General features: G+C 38.0%; 1 protein-coding gene across 1 annotated transcript in view; it reads right to left on the reverse strand.

The window, feature by feature from the left end:
• Positions 1-850: 850 nt before the first annotated feature.
• The window catches only part of LOC139712607 (ras-specific guanine nucleotide-releasing factor 1-like), a gene marked incomplete at its 3' end in the record, with an annotated part of 80,466 nt that continues 55,071 nt past the window's right edge, over positions 851-26,245 (reverse strand). The window contains exons 3-9 of the mRNA XM_071624415.1: positions 24,028-24,137; positions 19,716-19,863; positions 18,772-18,870; positions 14,694-14,947; positions 8,104-8,183; positions 2,831-3,024; positions 851-996 (exon numbers count right to left, since the gene is read on the reverse strand). Of these exons, the coding sequence (XP_071480516.1) occupies positions 851-996; positions 2,831-3,024; positions 8,104-8,183; positions 14,694-14,947; positions 18,772-18,870; positions 19,716-19,863; positions 24,028-24,137 (1,031 nt within the window). The remainder of the gene's footprint in view (positions 997-2,830; positions 3,025-8,103; positions 8,184-14,693; positions 14,948-18,771; positions 18,871-19,715; positions 19,864-24,027; positions 24,138-26,245) is intronic.

Below are 26,245 nucleotides of genomic sequence, written 5' to 3' on the forward strand. Positions count from 1 at the left end.
GCCCAGTTATGCTTGAAGAAAATGACTTTTGCGACAGAGAAACAATATCTCCATGAATCATTCAATATGATGGTACTCAGAGGATGGAAACGGAGAAGAACAAAGACAACATTATATTTGCGATGCATCTGAAGGGGGGACATGGTAAGATTGCATAAAGCAATATCTTACAGCTTGAGAAAATGTAGATAACAGTAGGAAAACAAAGACAGAATATGAGTTGAATTTGATCTTTTTCTTTTCATGTGAGAAGGGAGAGATTCTGAGAAGAATCAAAATGGCAAATGCCCTCATATTTCATTCTATTGTGACATGGATTTTTCTGCCTCAGGCATTATTTCTGGGGATTGCCAATATGAGCAACAATATCTCCTTTATTCCGAAAAAAAAAATTCCACAGGCATGTATGAGAAATAATCACATCTCTAAAGTATGTCTTTCCCCATTGGGAACCAAATCTCACATTACTTTCCATAAAATCTCTCTCACCTTACATGTCCCCTCTCTTTCCCCTTCTCTCTCCCCCCCCCCTCTCTCTCCCTCTCTTTCAGCTCTTCCATACATTTTTTTTTTTATAATTCTCTCTTGCACGTCCTTGCCCTTTTTTTCTCCCTCTCCTAATATTTCTTTCCATTTTTATCTCTCACTCTGGCTGTGTCATTCTGTGCCTAGGTAGTGATCTCTCTCTCCCCTCTCTCTGTCAGAGATATATTTCTCTCTCTTGCTGCCTTTCCATATGTTTCTCTCTCTCCTTCTCTTCCTCTATCTATCTTGCTCCTGTTCTATTAGTTCCTCTCTTTTCCAATCCTGCCAGCGTAATTGATTGTGAATAGAAAGATGAAAAATTGACTGCCCAGTTCCCTTGATGTCGGACGAATTTGGTCGAATGTTGTCGCGCCCGCCCGCTGCACTCGTGGTGCTGTTTGGCAGCGTAATCGACACCCCCTGCCCCGGTTGGTAATACTTGCCTCCGTGGGCAATGGAGCGCAGCGTGTGCTGCAGATGTTAAGTGGGTCAATTGGCTAATTAAGATGAATTGTGGCGGCAATTATTCGCCGCCTGGCAGACTTAACACTCACTCGGCTTGTAGTGCTGGTCTTACACCTACACCTGGACAATATCCACACGGCCATCCCGCTATCATATTACCATTTCTTGGTACTTGAGTGGAGGGAAAATTACACACAGCTGGTATGGTGCTAAACTGAGGGGAATGTTTGGGGATGGTGGTCACACAGGGGAGCTGCATGTGGTGATGATACTGCTTATAAAGTGCCAATGTATACATCTATATATTTCTATGTACATAAATATAATTTACTCTTTTCATTCTGCAACACAAGACCTGTTGGCGTTTAAGAATGATTCTTTATTGAAAAAAAGAACATTTTCTTATGAATCAGCACGGTCCGGTCAATGACTGCAGCAATGGCTATGAAAACTAGGTCATCATAAATAGGCAGTGTTTCTTCTGGAGATAAGGTTTGATAAATGTATGACAAAGAGGCTGGTAAAGGAATGGCCTGGCAGACACCCAAAGCACACATGCTACACACACCCTCGCAGCTGAGGTTCCTGCTTGGCTCATGAATTTATGTGGGGCATGGGCACAGACAAGAAATTGAAGAGTGAGAACAGTGAGGCAGTGTTCATGGATGGGGGAGGGAGGCTTGAAAGAAGAAGATGATAACACCCATGGCAAACATAGGTGAAGAAAATGACCTGGAAGATTGAAGGGTGGACAGGTGGATATTCACTGGAAATAGAACAGAATTCACTTTGAGGTATAAGGAAGGTGCAGTATTGGCCTGGGTCCAGGCACGGATGTGGATGAGATTAAAAAAAAACAACAACCCCAAAACAAAACAAAACAAAACAAAATAAAACAAAACAAAACAAAACAGAGAGGCAAAAGTGTCCCCAGTGTATGGCAAAGATGAGGTGAGCAGAGAATGTCCGCTGCAAGAACAGAACAGCAGTAATTATTACTTGGTGAAACCAATTAGGATGAAGGGCAAGGTGGATAGTGTGTGTGGGGGGTGGGGAGATGGGTTCCAAGTGCCAGAACTAGGAGGAGAGGGTTCCAAGTGTCAGAACTAACAATGATGGTGAAAGTAAGACTAGAGGATTGATGCAACCATAGTTTGTATCAACCACAGGGATGTTGGATAGGTGAGTTGTGTAGGGTTTGATATGCGTGACATGGCAAATGCATGGACAGTGATACCAAATGACGGAACACGTATGAGGTGCAGGCTAAGTGAGGTGCATGAAATTTGATAGTTGCTGATTCTGGGGGCAAGAACCATGCTTTCATGATGTTCAGGTTGCGATCTGAGAACTGAAATAGGTACAAGCTAAGTAGACCAAATTCCACAAGTGGACTGCAAGCATTAAGTACCATCTGAGACTGAGAGTGATGTCCCTATACACTCAATCAAAAAGCACCTTAGCAAAGAAGCTACTACTGAAGGCTGGAACCAATTTGGGGTAAAGGATGGATAATGTGAAAGAAATTTGCAGTGGAACATCAGAGCATTTACTACAGTCAAGAATCATTCTGGAGGTAAGGATAGTTGTGTCATGAAGTGTTTATTGTCTAAAGACAATGGGAGGTGGGAGGTATTACCAGTGGATGAGAAACAACCTATGGTGCAGTAGGTAAGGTGTGTGTGCTCGTATACATGGTGATGTGTGTGTTGAATTATAAGACAGGGTAGCAGCAGATACCAAATTATGGGACCAGGTCACTGTTCAAGAGTGTTGGACGACAAGCACAAGAAAAGCGAACAAACTGAAGGTTAACACCAACATGGAGGCTGAATCCTACCTGATGCATGGGGTAGGTGAGGAACGTCTCCAAGGACCGCCCCTCACACACTGGCTTCGTCTCGTACTGCTTCAGCAGCTGGTTGAAGGCCGTGTTCTGCTTGCACTCTGCCAGCACCTGTAGACTGTAGTGGTGGTTGCGCACGTACTCGTTATAGATGCTGAGCATAGGCAGCAGCATGTCGAAAAGGTCACCTGCCCAGAAGGGACAAACCAGCGATGCAATCAGTACAGTGGTAGTCCTGACACACACCCACACATGCATCCACACACCCCCACACACACACAGATGCAAATGGTCAGATTTTTTTTCTTAAGGGAACAGATGCACGACAGCCACACACCTGCTCATGGAATGACAAACATTGCCAGCATATTTCACATCCTCCCCTTTTAAATCCAAAACCCCACATGACCTCAAAAACCATCTAAATTTTGATAAAGGTTTCTCATAATACATCACTCTCTGCTATTAGCTGGAGTTGTTCTTGTTTTGACAATCAACATGCCATTCAGGGGATCAACCCGGGACAAAATGCATGCAAAAAATTGATAATGACATATATTTCTTTTTTTATTACCCATATTTTCCAATCAACAAACAAAAGGGGCTTTAGGTATGATACTTCAAAAAAATTTCATATGGTGTCAAGTCAAGTAACTCTCTGTTCAAAATCTTACTTTCAAAGATACAGCATGAGAATATAAAAGAAAGAAAATTGCAAAAATAATGAAGGAAAATCAATACTAACAAGAACCATGGTAACTATCAAAGTCAATGGTTAAAAAATATATGTTGGATAATTATTGACAACAGGTTTTCACACAGAAACAATTGTCCAAGACCAATTCTGACATAGTGGATTTCTCCCCACGATCTAATATTTCTCACATTTCAAATCAAACAGACTGTCACAACTTAGTAGATCAAATTCACATTACATGTATCACTGCTCACCTTCATTTCTCATTAGAAGTTTTGACCGTTTCTTATTTTATTGAAAGTAGGTGAACAGGGCTTACTGTATTACATCTTTCTAATCTGACAACTTGTAACTGTGAGAGAGCAAAGATAGAGCACATTTCTTTTGTAATGTATATAATGCTGGGCTGTTTGATCAGTCAAGAAGCCTGCAAAACAATCCTCATTGATCTTGCCTCTTATACAACCATCCTGATTTACATGGTCAATGACTTCTCAAAGCATGTGTGTCCAACTGGAACCCTGAAAATTAGATATCTTCCATACAGTGGTATATCATAGAGGTATAGGTGAATCATGCCTTCTCTAAAAATGATCAAATTGAAAGCTTCTTTGATGGGGGGGGGGGGGGGGGGGGGAGAATGATACAGTTGATCAATTTCCAGTGAATCTATTTGGACTTCATCAAAATTCCAACCATTATTCTTGGAACAGAAGGGAACTGTATTCTCAAGTAACATGGGGTTTAGTTTTTAATTCATTAAAAAAAAATGTTCTTAGCTATATTAACATAAGATGTCATATACAATGTTGGAAGACATTATTTTTCAACCATGCAAATTTTTGTGATATTTGCAAAAGGGATACATACAACTTTTGAAGACTGTTTCATCAAAAGACTAAAGGAAATGGAAATTTTCACTTGATATACCTTGGGTGTTGGCGCTTGTGTTAGATTTTCTAATACTTCAGCTTGTGTCAAGTGTTCTGCAATCACAAGCACAAGTATCTCATATTCATCCGTATGAGAATTTTGTCATCGTCCATGACAGCACGATATACGATACATAACCTCTTTTCAGGGTGTGCATGTCATAACCTCAAAATCCAAATATTCTTCCAAATTATACTGTACGTGGATGAAAGACTTGCTGATAATTTATCCCCCTTTGCCTGAAGGCCTCCTCCACTCAACACAAGTACCGCCAAGTACAAATATGTGCATTTATCCATGTACTCGAATTTGCGATTCTGGCAAACCAGGAGTTTTAACCGTCTACAGCATCTCTTCTCCTCCGGCAATTCATCACGTCTAATCATCGCAAATTACAAGAGCAGCGATGACAGACGGCATTGTTACAACCCCCTAATCAATCATAATTATCTTCATTAGTTCCCCTTTCTATTGCAGCAGCTCATAGTGCTGGGACTGTCATCAGCAGGGGGAAAAAAAAGAAGAAAATATATGAAAAATGGGAGACAAACGAGAGACCGAATATTCCACAATGCAGCGTACCATCACTTAAATATCTCATTGCCATGATTTTGTATTGTCTTTCCACCAAGTATTGGCCATAATTACCCTCCATTAAAAAAAAATCAAATCAACCTGAAATTGCCTGATAAGAAAAAAAAATCAGGAATAAACATTACCTCTAATTTAGCAATTATCTTCCTCTTTAAAAAGCAGTCACAACAATCACACACACACCTACACACACACACACACACACACACACACACACACACACACAAATGTGCTAGCTTTTCAGGGGGCTATAGGGAAAGTGTGCCAAGGTAGTATAAGGATTCATGGACAGAAGAATTTCAGTCACATTTGGTCACATTATGAATTTAGAGTTTCACATCGGTAGAATGCAAAATAATTTCCTCCAATACTTTTCTACAAATAAAAATCAACAACTTAGGAGTGATTAAGCATCACAGGATTTCTTAATGGTCCTAAAAAAGAACATAAAGGAAATTTGCCATGAATTCGGTTCTGAGTATTGAATTTCAGTGTCATTTGTTGACCCTGTAGGTAAAATAGCACAAACATCCAAATTGTCCAGGTATAGGAAATGCACAAAGATATTTGATTAACTGTTATTGATATGCAGTGTTATTATCAGTGAATCAACTACTTGGTTTCATTGAGCCTGATTCTTTCCCCTCTCACTTCAGTCACCATCATCTGACATTCAAACAAACCAAACAGCAAGCTGTTATTTGTAAGCAGGAGAAATGAAATGCTGACTGACAATGAATGCCCCAACAGTGCTAGGGGGGCATTTTGGGGATGATGCCCCCACTTACCCACTCCCCCCCCCCCCCATCCCCGCCCCCTCCCCCAACCTCAGAATACCAAGCTCTGTTGGTTAGGAATCTTGTCATATTGAACAGCACACCTATGTGATCACAGACAGGCAGAGTTCAGCGAAAGGCCAGGCGTATCTCTGCATTGCATGCCGCCATGGATAGCGGCAGTAGGCTGCATATCCAACAACATCGAAAAAGAGAGAATAAAGAAAGAGAGTCAGGGAGGCAGAGAGCAAGACGGATAGAAAGACAGTGAGGGGAGAGAGGGAGAGAGATAGAGAAAGAAGGGGAAAGAGCTCACAGCAGCAGCAGCAGCAGCAGAGTCTACGAAGCAACCGACCTCAAGCATCACTCGCGATCTTCCCAGGTTAGCTGCCGCGGCTCAGTCAGCTCTCAGAGAGAAAAAAAAAAGTAATCGCGCCGTCTGCACTTTCCACTGGCCAGCACGTTGCAGGCAGTGTGATTTCTGGCTTACTTTTGAAAATGGAATGAATAATGTACATACTTCCTCTAACCGCCGAAAGAAACAAAGAAGTGACACAAGAGACTTCCTATTTCCGGCTGTAATCTTACAGGTATATTTTCAGGCTGCATATCAATATATGTCCCATATTACATTCTTTGTTCATGTCGGTGTGTGTATACTTAAGTTTTCTATTCGATATGATCCCCACATAATATTGCTTGACCTCTTCTCCAAAGCTTTATCTGCTTTGCCTCTTCTTACCTAAAGCATTTCACAAAATGAAAAGAGATACACCTGCTGCAGTATTGTTGCATACACACACATTTGCATACAGATACAAGTGAATATCTATATCTATCTAGTCATATACATGGACTCAAATGCATACATAGCACATGGCACACTATTAAATCACTTCTCATTTTCTTTTTTTTTTTCAGAGCAAACTAGGATTATTCTAGATAATAATGTCACAAAAACAATATTTTTTTATGACTTTGGTTAGCATTTTGAGAACTCCTTCTAAAAGGCATATACCTATAATCTTTTGGGTGTTTTTTTCCAAGTAGTTGCAAGTAGCATGTGCATGGGAATAGTTTCACTTCATTGAAAAAAAGAAAAATTCTGAGAAATATATCACTTTTAATGAGAATCTCAACTCAAAAGTCTCCCATTCACCTCAACATATCCTTTTTAATCACTCTTCAAAAGCACTGAAATAAAGGAGAAAAACTGCTCTTTCATTTATAGACTATTGCTGTGTAATCATTAAATAGTACTGATTTTAAGGGATGAAGGAGTTGTAGTGTAAAATTCATGTCAAAAACCCCTAGATTTTCATGTGTGTGTGTGTGTGTGTGTGTGTGTTCTAACCAATGGGATAATTGTGAAGTGACAACATTACTTTATCTACTTTCATTTACATAACTGTGGCCCATTACTGCTCTCTGAAAACACACAAAATTTTCATGATTTATGTTCAGTTTTGATGAAACGTGCGATATTATATTTGCTTGACTTCATGCTGTATATTGAAGTCAAGTGGAACTTGGCATGTAACGACAGTGCAAATTGAATGATGCAGTCTGAAGCAGTCTTAAGCAGTTTTTGACTGCACCAAAACTTACAAATCTATAACTTTTGAACAGTTTGTCCAATTTTCCTCAAACCTTGGGTAATGTGTTCTACTAATATTACTGGATTTACTCAATCCACATATATACTTAGGTTTCATTCCCCTTTAATATTCATGTACTGAAGATCTACCATTTGCGCTTATATCCATGAGCCATCGTGACTCAAGTCTGTGATTTAATGATTACTTAAACATTAACAACCAAAATACAAAACTTTCTGATAATGTTCAATTCCCTGAACAGTCTTGACGCATATGACATACACTCGATAGCTGTGAAACATGCAATAAATTCCATTCTATCGAAAGTGGTATTTATTAATGTACAGCAGAGTGAGTCTGAATTTTCATATGGAATGTGCTTTTCTATTTTCATTTTAAAAATTGCATCAAGATTGATTGATTGAGACCAGTTTAGGAAATTTAATTGGCAAAATAAAACACAAAAACATATAACAGTGGTGTTTACAATGAAAGCCAGGCAGCCTTGAAAGCATCTTGTGCTTGTGTTAGGTTGCCTACACATGTAAATACTATATACATTATAATAGCAACATATATTACAACTGACAAGAGTATTTAGGGATCTTTGCATCAAGACAAAAAACAAAACAAAACAAAACAAAACAAATCAGCAAAATCTTGACTCACCTAATACTAGTTTGGGCCAATGTTCCATTCTTGCACTCAGTCCCTTATAGAAGATTTGGTGTAAGAAGAAGATTGTCTCACTGTAAAGAAACATGAAAAAAAAAAGAGGCAAACACATATAAATGATTTAGCTTTGCCTGTTACCTGGCTAAACACATAATCTTAATTCATACTCAAGATTTGATTATAATTATGTGTCTTCCCACATCTGTATGATTCAAACTAGAAATGTCACTATGGCGACTGGTATGCCTCCGCCATAATGCATGGTTCTCCTAATAGGTCTATAGTACAACATCTTGACAATGTGTTATGACAGTCTCAAATAATTGGCAAAATCTTAAAATGACAGGTTTGTCACAAATGTGTTGAATGTTCACTTTCCTTGAACTAGGTTTAACTGGATGGATGGCTATACTGCCTAAGAGCGCAGGGACACATGTATTTGGGGATTTGAGGATCTTTACTTGACTTTTGACCCTTTCATAAGTCTATGCATTGAGTAACTTTCAAGGTATGGAGAAAAAGTGTAATTCCAGTATCAAATAGTAAAATTTTTACATTTTAAATTTATCTTAGACCCCAGACCTTCGACCCTGTGACCCTAAAATTCCAGAGAGAATCACTGTCATGTAGAACATGCATAAATATGTACTAAGTTTTATGATGATACCTTGAGTCACTTCGGAGATATGGGAAAAAAAAGGTGAAATTTAGCACTTTCACTTGACCTTTGACCTTTGGGCAAGAAACTTCCCAGAGAATCTCTATTGGGTAATACATGTACATGTATATATCAAGTTTCAAGAAAAATCTGTCAAATATTGCATAAATGAGGGAAAAAGTAAAATTTTGAAGAGTTGACCTTGACATTTGATGCTTGACCTTTGACCCATGACCCCTACATTCTCTAGATAATCACTGCTAGTCAGTACATGCATATGTACTAAGTTCCATGAAGATACTTTGAACCATTTCCAAGATAGGGAGAAAAAAAGTAAAATGTTAACATTTCAACTTGACCTCTGACCTTTGACCTTTACCTCATGACTCGAAACTCTCTCCGGAGAATCTTTATTTGATATTACATATATACACCAAGTTTCAAGAAAAAACTTTCAGGCGTTGCATAGATGTGGGGAAAATAGTGAAATTTTGAGCATTTGACCATGACCTTTTGACCTTTGACCTTGAGCATGAGCACCCAAAAGTTAAAAGGCACAACTTCGTCCACTCATGCATATACATACCAAGTCTCATTAGGATACCTCAAACAATTTTTTAGTTACGCTGTCCACAAAATTCATTACGGACGGACGGAAGGACGGACAACCAGAAAACATAATGCCTCCGGCGACACTTCGTGGCGGAGGCATAAAAAAGAATATATTGGTCTTTTCCTGGCATTCAAGTAGCTCAGTGGTTGTATTGATCTTTAAACATTTCTGTGCAAACAAGTAAAATGTGCACAAATTTCACACAAGTACCTGTGGATAGGAAATAAATGTAGCTAACAAAGGATTGAAGAACATTTAAGCCCAACATACATTCAGTTCTGTATATGGTTGCTTTAGGTACTCTTGCTACAGAGGTTACTAGCTTGTCCCCATTATTTGGGCAACTTTTAATTTTTTACTACATGAGAGAACACAAATAGTGTTACAAATAAATGAAAATGTTTTAGTCATCATTTAAATATTTGAGTCATCATAGATTAAAATTACAATTCAAATCTGGAAATGTCATTGAACCATTTGTGCTGTAAAAAAAAATGAAATAAAAAATTGAAGCTACCGCACCACCATTTTACCACGCAGACTCTTGCGTGGACATGCAGGCATTTCCAGTTCAGGTTGTCAACAAGATCACTTGATCTTGCAAGCTCTGTGCACAATGTATGGGTGATGTGCATGCTAAGATGGTGGCACGGTGGCTTCAAAGTGATTGGCCAATGAGATATCCAGATATTTCCTACAGAGATCAGTGGTGTCTGAGACTAGATGGATCATTGAAGCAAACTTCATGACCACTTTCAAGTCTATAATGCATTGCATTATGGAAATAAAATGAAGTAAGTAAAATAAAAATGACGACATATTATGTAACTCTGGTGTATATATACCGCGTGCACCCAAACGTTAATGTGCAATTGTCATACTTAGATGACTAGGCACAGTGGTGATATAGTGCATATGTGACACACACACATTGCAAACACGTATTACACATCCCCTACTCATATATCATCCTACAACAGAAAATGACAACAAAGGGCAATTACTTGAAATTTTCCACTAGATGCATACATGATGATCACATATATGACGTAGCATTTCATATGAAACGAGGCTCATAGGAGTCAATAAGCCCAAGTGAGCCAATAGTAAACCATAAATATTAAAGGTACTGTTTACCATTGGGAGCAGTGATTTCAGTTCGAGATATCACATTTGATACATATGTGTGGGTCAATTGTATCACAAAATATCCTACCATATAAAAATTTTGTAATAAAGCCTAAGATATAAGGAGATATCACTATTTTTCCCACTAAACCATAACTGTACACGATTTAGTATAGAAACATTTTTAGTATAAATATTGTTCACATTTTGTATATTTGTATAACAATACTTAACATTGATTTATAGATACTGAATCAAATTTTGACATTGGTTGTTTCAATCCCTATTTCTCTTTTTAGAACTATTTTGAAGCACTAAACATGACTTTTTGTTTTATCTACAAATGGTAATTAAGCAGTTGCTCTGATAGTAACTACTTGTAAAATGTATGTATGTGTATATATTATATACACACATATTATACATACATATGTACTTACAATCACACACACCACACACATACCCATCACGTACATGTATCCTATACAGTCGCATGCGCTTATGATGCAATTTTGATATGTACAAAGTGTATGTTTCAACATTTCAGCAAGATGGTTATTCCAAAACCAATCTGCGTGATTTATGTCACCTAACTGAGATGCAAAAAAAACCCAAAAAACGAACACACACACAAAAAACACACACACACACACATATACACATTCACATACATAAAAAAAAAAAATCTTCTGGTATCTTCTGTCTGTGGCTATCCACCTAGGAAACTACATAGACACATCATCAGTTGAAAAGGAGAGAACGATATATAAAAAAAGGGTAATAAGTCTGTACAGAGTGAGGGGTGCAGGTCTCCTCCCGCTCCTCAAATCATTGATATATTTTATTCAGATTGTCGGGGAGAGGGAGACATTTAAGGCACGACGAGACGATGGCAGCCCCAACTCTCTCCCTTATCACTACTCCGTCAGCAGCAGCGATAGCTATCGAGGAGGCACCGTTTACGATGCTCCAACAAGCCACATCCTCCCCTACCTGTTGATGGGGAATTTATGCATGCCCAATGAATTTTAATACTCCCAAGGATATAGGGGGTAGGGTAGAAAGTAAAAAAAAAAAGTGGGGGGGGGGAGAGCGGGGGAGTGAGTGAGTGAGTGGGAGAGAGAAAGAAGAAGCAAGAGAGAGGGTGGGAGGGAGAGAAGAAAAAGCCAAGGCAAGCTTTTCCGGTTGTCGGTAGGAACCTCGGAGCTGGGGTTTATGAATACCAGGGGGGAAAAAGTAACGACTAATATCTGTGCACCAACTTATTTCGCATATTTCTACATGCAGCTCGGATGCCTGCTTTCTTTCTCTGAACAGCTAGACTGGCTTAGCCCCCTCATATCTCTATATGAAATGCATGGAGTAGATTGAGAATGTGCCCTGTTGTAGCCGTCTCTTGTGCATATCTTTGTCTTTTTGATGTTGTTTTGTGTTTTTACTATACATTCCAAGGTTTGTTAGTTTGTTTTGTTTTGTTTTCGTATGATATATATATATATATATATATATATATATATATATATATATATATGTTCTTGTATGTTGCTGTATCATGTTATATAACTGTTTTTAGAAGATGTTCAGACTTGTGGCAAAACAGCCTTAGGCTGAAGCAAGTGTCTGTGAGGAAATAAAATGAATGAATGAATGAATGAATGAATGAATGAATGAATGAATGAATGAATGAATGAATGAATGAATGAATGAATGAATGAATGAATGAATGAATGAATGAATGAATGAATGAATGAATGAATGAATTAATGAGTGAATGACTGAATGACTAATGAATGAATGAATGAATGAATGAATGAATGAATGAATGAATGAATGAATCTTCCTTTCTGGACTTTCTCTTCCTCAAATCTTATCCTCTTTTGATAATATACCTTAGTCTTAATAAATCTGATGTCATGGCAAACCATACTTTCAGAGTCAGTTTGTCAAAGTGAGTGAAATAGACAATTTATTTCTCAACATCTTTCCTTATAATGAGAATGAGAAGGGTTGGACAAATGTAAATATGCACATCTTTGTACATTCCTTTTGTATGTAAAGATGAATGACTGGTGCAAATACGCATTGCTGTTTAGCATAAGTCAACCAGGCAAAGAGCAAACAAAGGAAACAAACAGATAAATGGAAACCATAACAAATGAAAACACAAAGCTAAATGAAACATTTCCAATCTTCTTTCTGCAATAAACTCAAAATATCTGCCTGAAGAAATCTAATTTATCTAGAACAACTGTGATGCTTTCAATAAAGTTGGTGCCATGATCTTAGTAGCCAAGATAACCCTTTAACTGCTGAGAAGACTCTTGTAATGTTAATTACCTTATTTGTACAGTCAAGGAAGCAGTGAATTTCACTCTATTATGTATGGTTTCGCACAAGATTATTGTGTATTCATGAAGATTGACTCGAAGAAGATTATACAGGGGTAATATGAACCTGGCAGAAACATGCGCACACACACATGCACAACACACACAACACACACACACTCGCACACACACACACAAACATTTTTACACATCCCACACTCGACACACACATATTCCAAAACCAGAAGCATTCGCAACATGAAACTTCTATGCATTGGAGCTGACTCCCTTTTTCGCAGTATAAAACTCACACAAATTAATTGGCTATTGGCATTAACGAATTGTGTAGACAAAAACTTTCCCATACATTTTACTTTTGCAATCTTGGCCCCTTGCAAAATTGCCAAAGTTTCATACACTCAAAAATTCGTGGTTTTACAGTATACACATTCAAGGGCCGCAGCGGTTACTTTCAAGGATGCACACGAGGGGTGGGGGAGGCAGTTTAGGCGCTAAAGGGTTATGGTAGTAAGCTATAATGATGTATAAAGCCAGTCTCACGACAACATCTACGTATGCATTGATTCCCTTGAGTATTGAGTTAAAAGTGATCATTGATAGCTACACGACATGCAATTGTATGATCATGGATGCAATGTAAGTAGCGATATCAGCTCATCAAGGGAGGAAATGATCTGATCTGGCGACAATGAAGAAAAGATGTATCAGCTCATCTCGTTTTAAGTGCCTGGCATTCCTAATTAGGTCTCGTCAACAACCTCTCATGTTTGCCAGATATTTAATGCTGGAATCTTTGTAATTTCCACCTTGTATGTACACTCCTTGTTTTAGACATGCGGCATGAACAGTTATGTAACCACACCATATACATCTTCAATACAAAGCCTTCATCAAGGTGAAAAACTTTGTTGTATCTTGTCTAGTGCGGACAAGAAAAAAACTGAGCTAAACATCATCATGAAACGAGTAACTACAATCATCAACACCGTTCCTTTCAGCAAGAAGACCTGGGGTTTTCCTAGTAATTCATATCAACCTCAAGTATTTAATAAGATGCCTTTACAAATGAACATCATGGTAGGCCTATACTATGTGCTTGGAGATGAATTCACTGCGACTGATAATACTAAGGTGGAAATGACACTATGAAACCATATATGGTTCATAAGCATATGAAACAACAAAATGATACAATTCTCATCTCACATGCAGCTGACCCTATATTCAAACAGAGATCAAGGGTTTGGAGGGTGGATCGAGCCCCAAATAAATCCATCTTGTGTTTTTCTTTTCTTTTTTTTCCAGTGCTGGTGGTATCTTCCAAAGGCTTTCACATAAACATGCAGGTGTTTTCTATTGTCATATGATATCCTGACTAAATGAGATTTTTGTCTCATATCCTAGCTTCTTTTAAATTATGCAAACTCACATGTACTTTGATTTAGAATGTTAAAAAGTACATAGTTATGCATTATAATTATATGAAAAAGCATACAATTTTGTATCTGCACAATTGCACTTAGGATTACTGGTTGAAAAAAGGGGGAAATGAAATGAAAGCATATTTTGTGCCTGATTTATACTTCATAATTAGCAAACTGTGACTACTATAGGTGCATCCATCACATTCAATGACATTAAAAACTATATGCTGTTTAATGTTGCTTGAATAGGTTAGTGCTATGTAATTGACTTTCAGGTAAGATCAGTCTGCAGGCTCTTAAACAAAACAAAGCAAAACAAACAAACAAATAAACAAGCAAACAAACAAACAAACAAACAAAATAAACAATATTAGGGCTACCAGTTCTGGGAGGAAGACATTCTTTCGACCCACCTGTTGAGAAAGATGGAGTTCACATCTTCGTGGGAGATAAGCGGCTTCTTGGCGCTGGCCGCCATCTTGAGAGGCCTCAGGAAGCAAGAGACGAGAGTGGAGAGCTGCTCAACGTACTCCCGCTCGCACTCCACCATCCCGAAGACGATGCTGTTGCGCTTGCGCATGCTCTCGGCGTGGGGCGAGCGGATGTAGTCCTGCACGATGGCCTTCCAGCGCCGGCGGCACAGCCAGCCCCGGATGAAGCTCTGGACCTGCAATGAGGAGAAGGAGGAGGAGGAGGAGGAAGAGGAGGAGGATGAGGAGGAGGAGAAGGAGGAAGAGGAAGAGGAAGAGGAAGAGGAGGAGGATGAGGATGAGGAGGAGGAAGAGGATGAGGAGGAGGAGAAGGAGGAGGAGGAAGAGGAAGAGGAAGAAGAGGAGGATGAGGAGGAGGAAGAGGAGGAGGAAGAGGAGGAGGAGGAGGAGGAGGAGGAGAGGAAAAGAATGAGGATGATGATGATGAAGATGGTGGCAGCTTGCCTTTAGACATGGCAATAATCAGTTTAAAAGTTTGTGTGTCCTTTTTGCAACCCTGAAAATTTGATACCTTTTAAAGGCTGGTATATTGTAGATGAGGTATTCAGATATTTCATCAGGATATAAACACTGAAAACTTCTTTATGGAGGGTGAAACATCATTATAAATTTCCAGTGTGAACTGAGAAAAGAGGCTCTGAAGCACAGAGTCTATTCTGGCACTTAATCTTTACCAAGCCGTGCTAGCTGCTGTGTGATGAATGGGACAAAAAACAGGATGTTAACCCAGCGGAGCAACAACAATGAAGGGATTCTCAGATTAAGCTGAAATTGGGTATACTTTATTAACACATTCTATCCATGATAAATGTCAACTTTCAAAGCAGTAGCATCATCTTTTCTAATATATTAAGGATATCATTATTTTCACTGGCTTCTGAAGGATGTATTAGTCAATTGCTATAACAATTGCAAAATGAAAATAGGCTGAAAATGCTCTTTATAAATTAATTACATAATTGTACTCCTGCCAAATCACATACTGTTGTAGCCTTTTTGTTCAGCAGTGATGATGCAGTGGATTGAACTAAAAACTTGAAAAATTCATAGCTGTTTGAATGGGCAGTCCAACTTTCCTTAAACACCACTAATGTCCCCCTATCATTTTAACATGTACTGAATCCATATTTCCATTTGGGGTAGATTCCTCTTTAAAGTCATACAAATCCTAACATTTGAATAGGCAGATAAATCTTTTGACTGTATAGGAAACCAAGCCTAATCTGTTGATCAAAACAATTGAACATTTTGTGGTGTGTTACAGCTCCCTAGTAAGGACTACTGCTATGCAGGAAGGCATTGTATTAGCTGATGAAGACAAACATACATTTTATATTTCAAACATTCTGAGAGCACTCAATACAGGCTTTCTAGTGAAATAAAAAAAACCCATAGAAACACCATCTAGATTCCACAAATGTCGCTGCTGCAAATAACAGAGCACTTGAAATAGATAAAAGTGTAATTTGACCACTAAATTTCAAAAATTTTCCAATTAGCTTTACATTGCCATGCAAATGAAAAAAAAAAGTGGAAAACAAGTTGACATTTTTGGCCCAAATTATATTACTTCAAAATCCAAGCTGGCTGGCCGGATGGGGGAAAAGTAAATCCGCATGCAAAAGAGAACTATCATTCTAATTTCTTTCACAGATTGTTATAAGATATAATTTCATGTCTTTTCAAAATTTGACCAATTTTACAAGATACTGTTGCTGAAAAAGGAGTTTTTTAATCTTTTATTTTGGACCAACGAAAGAGTGATAGAAGTATGCAACTTTTCTCTTCATTTCTCTGCTTCACACAGATTGAACACACTAAAACAATTAATTCAAGGGGAATTCATCATACAAAAAATTTTATAAAATAATGATCAGTGATGTTGTGGTGTGTACTTGCATTCTGTATCATATTCCAGTCATGAGAACTAGTTGTGTTACCACCCAACAATGTGTTTAGGACATTGGTTTAATCAAAATGCGATTTTGCACATAATATCATCTTTGATAAGACTCTACACTTGAAGGTATCAAGTGCAAATCAATGTCATGTCATACAAACAGTTAACGTGAAGCCATCCAAACTTCTTCATGTACAGAAATGATTATACTATCTTCAGTATCTTTTCCTATGCTTGTTTCTTCACAACAGTAGTTTGTTTCAACAGCATCACCCTAGAGTGACATTTAATATGTAGTGATTTTAGGTGTTGTTGCTTTCCCACATATTTGTGAAATCTCATATTTCCTAGTTTTCATATCAGGTTTTCTCACACTGTAAATAGTAAATGTGAAGGCACATCAATGAAAAGAATTCATATTACCATTTTGGAGAGCTGCCCTTTCAAACTGATTATTGTTGTTGTTGTTGCTGCATTACCTTACATATACATCAAAAATATCACAACCTTAAGCCTTGGCTCAGCTTGTGTAGTCAGTATATAGTTGTTGTTTTACTTAATGAAAAGTTACATCAATGAAAACAATTCCTATAACCATTTTGGAGAGATACTCTATCAAATTGATTTTTTTTCTGCTACATTACTTTACATATGCATCAAAAAATATCACAACCTCAAACCCTGGCTCAGCCTGTGTAATTAGTCTAAAGATGTTTGTTTTGTTCTGCTTTTGTTTTTGTTGTTTTTTTAGCATCCATCTAGTGGTGATGGTAAATTTCCATTTTATGATGCTTGTTTCAAATCTGCTGTGCCACTTATGTTTTTTTATGTTTGTACCTACAGGGCCCCAAGGATAACAGGTGTGAAAATCACTGAAGTAGCATTTCCTGTACAAGCAATGCACAAGAACAGACAAGTAAGAAACTAAAAATTAAAGAGTTTTTCTTCTTTCTATCTCCAATATCCTTGTATTTTTTCATGATGGACGTCATAAGATGACTTACAATTTCATAACTCTCCCCCCTCTCAAGGGGATTATCTGATAAATTTTTGTGCAATCGCTTATTCATTTACATTATCCATCGAATAGAAACAATTTGAAACATGAGTACCGATATTCTTACATTGGAATATCCTTAGCACAGAAGAAAAAGTGAAAAACTGCATCTGCTCAGGGCACTGAACTCACCAACATAAACAAATGCGATCGAGAGTGGTGAAGCCACATCCTGTTTGTACAGGAAAAAACAAAACAAAAAACTTGTGGCTCCATGCACCAAGAAAAGATGAAATGAAGTGAACTGCCAAACGGGGTGGTCATTTATAAGATCAAATTACAGCAGCATATGGATGAGACGTTTCATTAACCTGCATTTCAGGGAAGGAAAAATTTGGGGCACAATCATCACATCAACCAATTAGCCTACATTCAGGCTGATCAGTCTCTTTATTCCAACTGGAATTGACTTTTGTCCCCATATTCACGGATTCTGGTAAAGACTAAATGAGTACCGAGAATCAACATCACCAGGGTTAACTGCATGACCGATTACTGGGAGAATGGAGAAATGAGGACCAAACTTTACCGTCATAATTTATCGCCATAAATATATTAATCATTACCTGGGTTTATGGTGCTCCCTTATATTCTTGTGTGTCATATATCTTGGGCTATGTTTCCTGTGTGACCTTTTCTCTCCTAGAGTAATATTATAATTTTGAAATGTTTTCACACAGTTCACTGCTAAAAATACTATGACTGATTTTTCAAATAATTCTGCATAAATAACTTCAGTTCTATTGTCCAAATTGTTCAAATTTTCTAATTTTCCTGCAGTAAGCAAGTAGAGACTGGCCAAACAAACACCTAAATAAGAAGAATTGGTGATAATTTGCCAAAGAGCACATCAACAGTCATCTCATGTAGTATCAATAATTTGAAGCAACACTTACCTTTTAACAAAGTAATGACAGAATGATAACATAGTCCTCAACCTAATACTTTCAATTACAGAGAGACCCTCGAAAATGAGTCGTCTTCACATTTTCAAATGATGACAGACAGGTGATTTAAACTTTTTGAGTCTTTTTGCAACTAACCCGTTTGATCTTCTTGATGTGTTCAGGCTCATCATCCCCCTCGCAAGCACCCTTGGCCGATCCAGACATCTTTCTCTCTCTTCTCTGCAGTAAATTCAGCTAGGCAATAGAAATTTGAAATGAAGAAGGTAACATGTTAGTTGATTATACCATAAAAAGAAATACAATGTAATGCAAAATAACACAAAGCAAAGTTTACTCAGAGGGAAATTAACCCTAAACATGCATGTGGAATCAGTAACTGCAAAAATACTAGAACATATCAGTAAAGTTTTGAGGAAAATTGGACGATCCATTCAAAAGATATGAAGTCTGAAGGATTTGGTTTAATATCCAGGTGTCACCTGTATCAGTGAGAAGGCTGCATTCACTGCTCAAGTTGTTTGATATCACGGTAATTTTCATCTCAGCTTTACCCTACTATGGAGTTTCGCTTTCATCATTGAGATACCAAAAGAAGAAACACAAAAATTTTCTTTCTCACCTTATCTTTCACGTTTCTATCTCTCCATCTTTCTCTCTTTCTTTCTCTCAGCCCCTGCTCCCCCCCCCCCCCCCCGAAAAAATTTCGTTTTTGGAGTAATGGGTCACTGACAAGAGTAACAGGTAGGGCTTTTCTGTGTAATGGAGCATGTATGCGTTTTAGATACTCTGGTTCAAATGAGTAAGATGCGCAGCACTGAGAGCATAGATATCATCCAAACAAGCAGTATTTGGGGTACTCACAGAAACAAGAGTTTTGTTTTTTAAAGCACATATCATCCACTTCAACATTTCTGGACGTTCAGCACAGCAGCTTTGATTATGAAGGCAGCACAGTCACATTCGAAGCAAAAATGCAAAAACAACACGTAAGCTCAGGGATTTTTTTAGCTTTGGGTAGATCATACCCATACAATTTATTTTTTGGGGGGCCTATATCTATCCTTCTACCTTCCTCGTACCTCTGTCTTGAGCTTGGTGACCTCCGCCGTCAGCTCCTGGCACTGCTGGCGGAGCCCCATCTTGGCGATCTTCTCGCTGTCGTGGATTTGCAGGAGATGGAGGTACTTCTGTTCCAGTTCTTCCTTCTGCAGCAAGAGGGCGTTGTAACTATAGGGACGGAGATGAGGAGAGGATGACACCAAGAGAAGGAAAGAAGGAGGAGGAGGATGAGGAGGAGGAGGAAGAGGAGAACAGTGATACATTGTCGGACCAGTAAAATAAATTGGTTAGTGTGCAACCCTGCCTTAATACTATATACGCCAAATATTTTGCGAGGTTTTTATTTTCGCGAATTCCGTGAGTCAGTTGCTATTCGCGAAATAAAAGACATATGATGAAAAAATTGACTCTTATCCTGATATGAATGTGATGCGCATGTATACATTTCTCCATTTAATACAGGACTCCACAATTGCGAATTTAACCACTCCGCGAAATCTGAGCCTAGAGTCTAGATTTGCGAAAATTTAGACACGCTAAATATATGGCGTATACGGTACATGATGATCATCATATGATAACAAAACTGACAATGGTGAATATCATAAATGTCATAATCATATTGATGGCATACCAATGATGATTAAAATTATTACTGTGGCTTTATTTCACGATGCACATTGTAACTTCACTGTCTTTTTAATACACACTCAAAACACGAAAGAAAGGGAAAATGTACAAAGCAAAATTATGAGCACATACAATTTGCCTACTAAAATTCAATATCACATAGGTGCACACATGAAGTATGTAAAAAGCTATAAATGTACATATAAATGCATGTAATATACATTCATGTTTGTGTATACACATGTATTTAAATATGTATGTGTGTATGTGTTTGTGTGGCAGTGAATGCTTCCCCACTTGAGTAATATAATTCAAGGCACTGTAACATTTTTTTTTTGGTATGTGTGTGTGTGTGGGGGGGGGGGGTAATTTCTGCCACATAAAAAAAAATAAGTCAGAGGTTTATGATTAAGTTTACAACAATTCAACAAAGAGTGCCAAAAGAATAACATTACATTGATGGTCATTATAATGAGATTTTCTTTACGTATGTGGCAATGCATGCGATGCCTACATGCTATTTGTGAAGAGCAGATGTGGAAATCTTTGGCATTTCCACACCAGACATATATACAGCCCATAACTACTCTGGATCAACTAAGAATCTACACTTGGGAGGGTCGGGGGGTGGGGGGGGGGGGGAGGGGAGGGGTAGGCTGTAAGAAGGATTTGTTAGCAGAATTATGCTGTCACCGGAATTCTATCAAGTGACAAGAACATACAGCATTTGGGCAGTCCAGAGTCACTTCTGGCAGAACGCAATTCTCTTCAAAGTTCATGCCGAGCAGAGGTCTAAATATAGTAGAGAATCAAGTGTGACTAGCTCCACAGCCCATGCCCAGATCAAGTTTTTTCCCATGGCGCAAATGGGTATACACACCTGACAACTGCATCCACGAGTAGTCTCAACTCCACACTCTCTGAAAATGTAAAAACTGTGATTTTCATATGGGTATGCAGGACTGTTTGGTGGTGACAGTCACATTGATTTACTCACATTCTTCAACTGAAGAAAAATGGTTTCACTCTGTGTTTTTTATATATACTGTCTATCATTGTCACTTTATTCAGATGGTGACGTCAGTCGTGCATGACTGAATGCATAATTTTTTTTTCTTTCTCTCTCCATCTCCATCCATATATATATACACACATCCATACATTTATACACTAAGGAACAAAATTCATATGTATATGTGAAGTAAGTGTGCATGTGAGTATGACAGATATTGTTACTATTATTATTATTATTATTATTATTATTATTATTATTATTATTATTATTATTATCATTATTATAATAATCATCATCATCATTACTGTAAATGTTATTATCATTATTATTACTATTATTACTATCATCTATTTGTTTATTTGGCCATATAATTAGAATATAACATACATACATGAATAGAAGGAAAACCCTTTTGAAAACAGCATAGCATCGAAATAACTAAAAAATATTCAAACATACAGGAATTATGTCTGTCTATATATTCATGTGTGTGTGTGCACTTAGAAATGGTCTTTTATGAAGTACGCATACATGTATGCACTCTATTTTCCTGGAAGGAAATCCGTATCGAGACAGGATTGTTTTTAAAATAAACCCTGTTGGGACAACGGTCTCAAATCCTCATTGGCAGTCTTCAGAGAATGACGGCCTATGGCAGTGTTGGAGTTAATATACATAGGAATATAATATATTTTCTCCCTTTTTCCCCCATCTAAAACTGCATGTCTGTGATCATTCATGGACTGACTGATATGCGCATTTATCATTTTTGTGTTTCCTTTTTTTCTCCTTGTGTGCCTCCTCCGGAGTGTGAGTCCTTCAACCTTTTCCTGCTCCCTTCTGGAAGACAAAATCCCACATCCTCATCGGAATGGGTTCACATTTTTGTAAACAAGTTTGTCCGAGAGAAAAAATGATGGTAAGAAGATATCTGACAATAGTGCATGTGCCAGTATGGGATCGTCTCTCTGGTGCAAAGCCATGATGGGTGCAGATTACATCCCTCCTGTGTATTTCTGTCATATTTACAGGTAAAACTGCAGAAACTGTCAATTTTTGCTCTGAAATGGACACATGTGCATTAAAAAAAAAAATGTGTGCAATGATAACACACAACATAATAATAATAACACCATTCCAGTTGGGTTTATGATGAAAATGTGAAAGAGTAGCCAAAAAGTACACCGGCAGTACTGCAATCTGAGAAGAAATCTGATTATGGTTGCTATGTGATGTGTTATACTTGATTATCTATGATAGACTAATCGGGCCATAGCTGTATCCATCAATCTTCTTTGTGGGAGTGAAGTGCACTCGGCTTGTTGGGAAATATGATCACTTGGGCACGATCGATCATCATGTAACATATATCTACCCACGACTGCACCGGGAGGGCTCTTCAGGAATAAATGTTGTTTGCATACGACCAAATTATTTTATTCTCATGACCTCAAAATACTCCAAAACAACTCATCATCTTTGCAAACTGTGTCAACCAGAAAAGCTTCTTGGTAGACATTTTTGATGTATTGCAAACAAGTTCAAACTGGTAGACTCTGAATTTTGAGCCCTTCTGAGAACAAAATGTTGCCTTTACAGTGTACAATTTTCTACATCCTCCTCAAATCTGCTACTGTACCAATGCATATCGTTGTACATCTCCATGCATAAAACAATACAGATATGTCTGTAACTGTCTCATAACCAATATGGACAATGTGTCTGTGTACAAACATCAACAACATTTTTGAGGTGGTGGTCTGGATGTTTTCAAGATAACAAAGATTCAAACTTTGTCTGCAGTTCTGTTGGTTTATAAATGCATCTTGACCTTCAATAATTGATGCCAATTTTCAATAGCCCCCCCCCCCCCCCCACACACACACACACACACACAAATTCTACTTATTTTCTAGATGGGCCTTGCAGATTAAGACCAGCCATGGCATGCAGGTAGATACAGATTCAGATGTTTCTTTTTTTTTCTGGAAAATAGATTGGGAACCCAATTTTGCAATTCATATCAAATCAGTTTCATGCTTTGGTTTGTGTATGAGTGTGTGTGTGTAGCCTAGGTGTTGAGAAATGACACTATCTGATTAATTTCCTTTCAAAATCCTTGAATGCTTTTAAAAGGCATATCATGAAATTATTTGTACTGCCCTTGACTGCAGAGTACCAGGTATCAGATTTCTCATGTAAATGCTACATGGTGATAATCAATCTAATGTTTCTGATGTTCTGACCTTGCAAGGCATCGTTAAAAGTCAATTTGGGTAAATTATGACTAAAACAACTACAACCTATTATGTCCTCATACCTCATAAAATGGCACCTGGGAGGCTTTTCATGAAGAATTTTGTCAGGTATTTTTCTGACACACTGTTATAAGCTACTGAAATCCTTTCATCTGATTTGGCTGAGAGCAAGTTTGTACAACAAATTTAAAATGCTTCAAAAAATGCCCCCCCCCCCCCCCCGAAGATTTGGTTTGGATCAAAATATAAACGAAGCTGTTTGGATTCAAATTTACAAGATCCCAACTCCATCCTCCATACAACCAGCACAAATACTCTAGTTCCATACTAAAATCCTTCGTAAGACAAAATTTTGTATGAAAATCTAGGGAAGAATACAAACAAGAAAGGACAGATACAGATAGCTCCTTCTCGTCAAAAGTCACTCACTTGCAGTGCTGAATGGCGTCGACCCATGCGTTGATTTCACCTTCTGTTTCACAGCGCAGCTCGTACTGCCGTTGGCTGTCGTTGCGGTAATGAACGGAGAAGTACCAGAACTGCATACATAGGATGGGGGGTGGGGGGGTGGGGAGAAGAGATGGAAAGAGAGCAAGAGAGAGATGTTTCTCATTAATATTTTTGTTTTTGCCTTTGCCGTTGCTGTCCACTCTGGGGAGACTAGATTCAAAGAATATCGGTGATAATGATTTGAAGTACAGAAGAAAACATGATGTGTCGTGGCCACATCAGGGCAATTTCCCCTGGCTAAATACTGGTTAGTGATAAAGTTAAAGTAAAGATTAGGATTAGGGTTAGGTTTAGGGTCAGAGTTTGGGTCAGGGTTAAGGTTAGGAGAAGGGTCAGGTAATTATCAAGCGAGTAATTGCCCTACAACCATTGTTGCTGCAGAATGTGTCAAGTGAGATAGACATTTAAGCTGATGCCAAGTTTGGAAGTAACTGGCTGTTGCACATACAGTCATGTAGGACACCTGGGGGGTGTTTCATCAACGTTTGTCAGCGCTGACAACTTGAATCACTATAGTAACAGTCAGTGACCAGAGCATCTCAGTGAATCAAAACCAAGGATTTTGCTGAAATTATCAGTGCTGAAAAACGTTGATGAAACACCCCCTTGAATTACAATCAGTCAATACATGGCAAGTTAATGGTTAAGTTACCATTACATTATGTTCACATATGATAGAGATTATAATATAGATTGGGTAACAACAAAATTGTAACTAGTGATCAGTTATTAGTTCTTTACATATCACATACTGTAAAAAATGGTATATTCGCGGCATGATATTTTCTTAAATTGGAGCTGATGGCCTTTTTCACGGCATGACATTTTCGTGAATTGCAACTGGCACTGAAAGCATATAGTGGAAGTAAGAGCTTTTGCATGCATCTCAATTTCGCTAATCTTGGCTCCTGCGAAATTCACGAAATTAAAATGCACGCGAACATTCCTCGTTTTACAGTATCAGCATCTTTTTTTTTTTACACACTGGGGGAGCCTCCCCATTGTGCTTCAGATCAAGATGAAACACATTCGGTTTGAGCTGAACTTTTTGAACATTATCTGGATTTGTGTGCATGTGTGTGTGTGTGTGTGACAAAAGAAATAATTTTTGGGTGGATGTAGATTTTATTCATTCCTTACTCTTGTCTAAAACACCTGGAGAATAAAACAAATTCAAATTGAAAAGAAATCAAGCACACTAAATGATAATAGTGTGCAAAGGGAAAAGAAGGAAGAAATGTCTGTGAGATATAAGAAAGTTACTTAAAAGAAAAATTGATGACAAAGAGTTCCATCTACATAAAACATGCTGAGATGTAAACTGAGCTTTAAAACGACATTAAAAAATATGATATCACTGAAAATCCTGATGCTTTCATTAGGAGAAAACACATGACTTCAATCAAGAACTTCTCAGACACGATTGATTGTGCTTCCATTATATTGTTTCTTTTCCCTTCAAAATGGTTCCCCTTTTTGTATGTTGATATTATGTTGCCATAGCCACTGCATCATTCTTTCCAATACTCTGTAGAATTAATTGCTATGATTATCGCTACAATTACGTTATGAATATTATACAAGAACACATTGCAGACTGCTTGCAATTAGTTTGGATTAATTCGTACAAAGGACAGGACTGTCTGTGCAGAGAACAAATCCTTTGGGGGGAGAGTGGTTACATTATCATACAGAGAAAGCTATCTTGTAATGCCATTGGGGAATGAATTTTCTTTTGGTCATATCCTTTCATCTCCTTCTTGTCGAATCAAAGAGCTTTTACGATGATTGCTATTCAAATCGAAGTGAGCTGTACTTTTTTTTTCACACTTTTCCTCTTTTTTTGTGTGTGTGTGTGTGTGTCCACCCCTCCCATCAGGCACACCGCAATGAAATTAGATGCTGCCAGTGTCGGAGATTGAAATGTGAGAAAAAGGATAGGGTAATAGGCAGAGACTGTCGGTCAGGGTATGAAATATTCAGACTCCAAGCTCTTTATGATAATGCAAGTGATTTCAAGAATGAGGCACTTCGCGAAACGCAGCCACTGGAATCTCACTGGAGAAATGCGGCACGGTGGACGGAGGTGTCATCAAGAACCCTAATACGTTAAGGGCGCACAAAATCAAACATTCTG

The sequence above is a fragment of the Diadema antillarum genome, unplaced genomic scaffold (genome assembly GCF_040938485.1).
Source record: "Diadema antillarum isolate AM-2024a unplaced genomic scaffold, OU_Dant_1.0 seq00001827_RagTag, whole genome shotgun sequence".
Lineage (NCBI taxonomy): Eukaryota > Metazoa > Echinodermata > Echinoidea > Diadematoida > Diadematidae > Diadema > Diadema antillarum.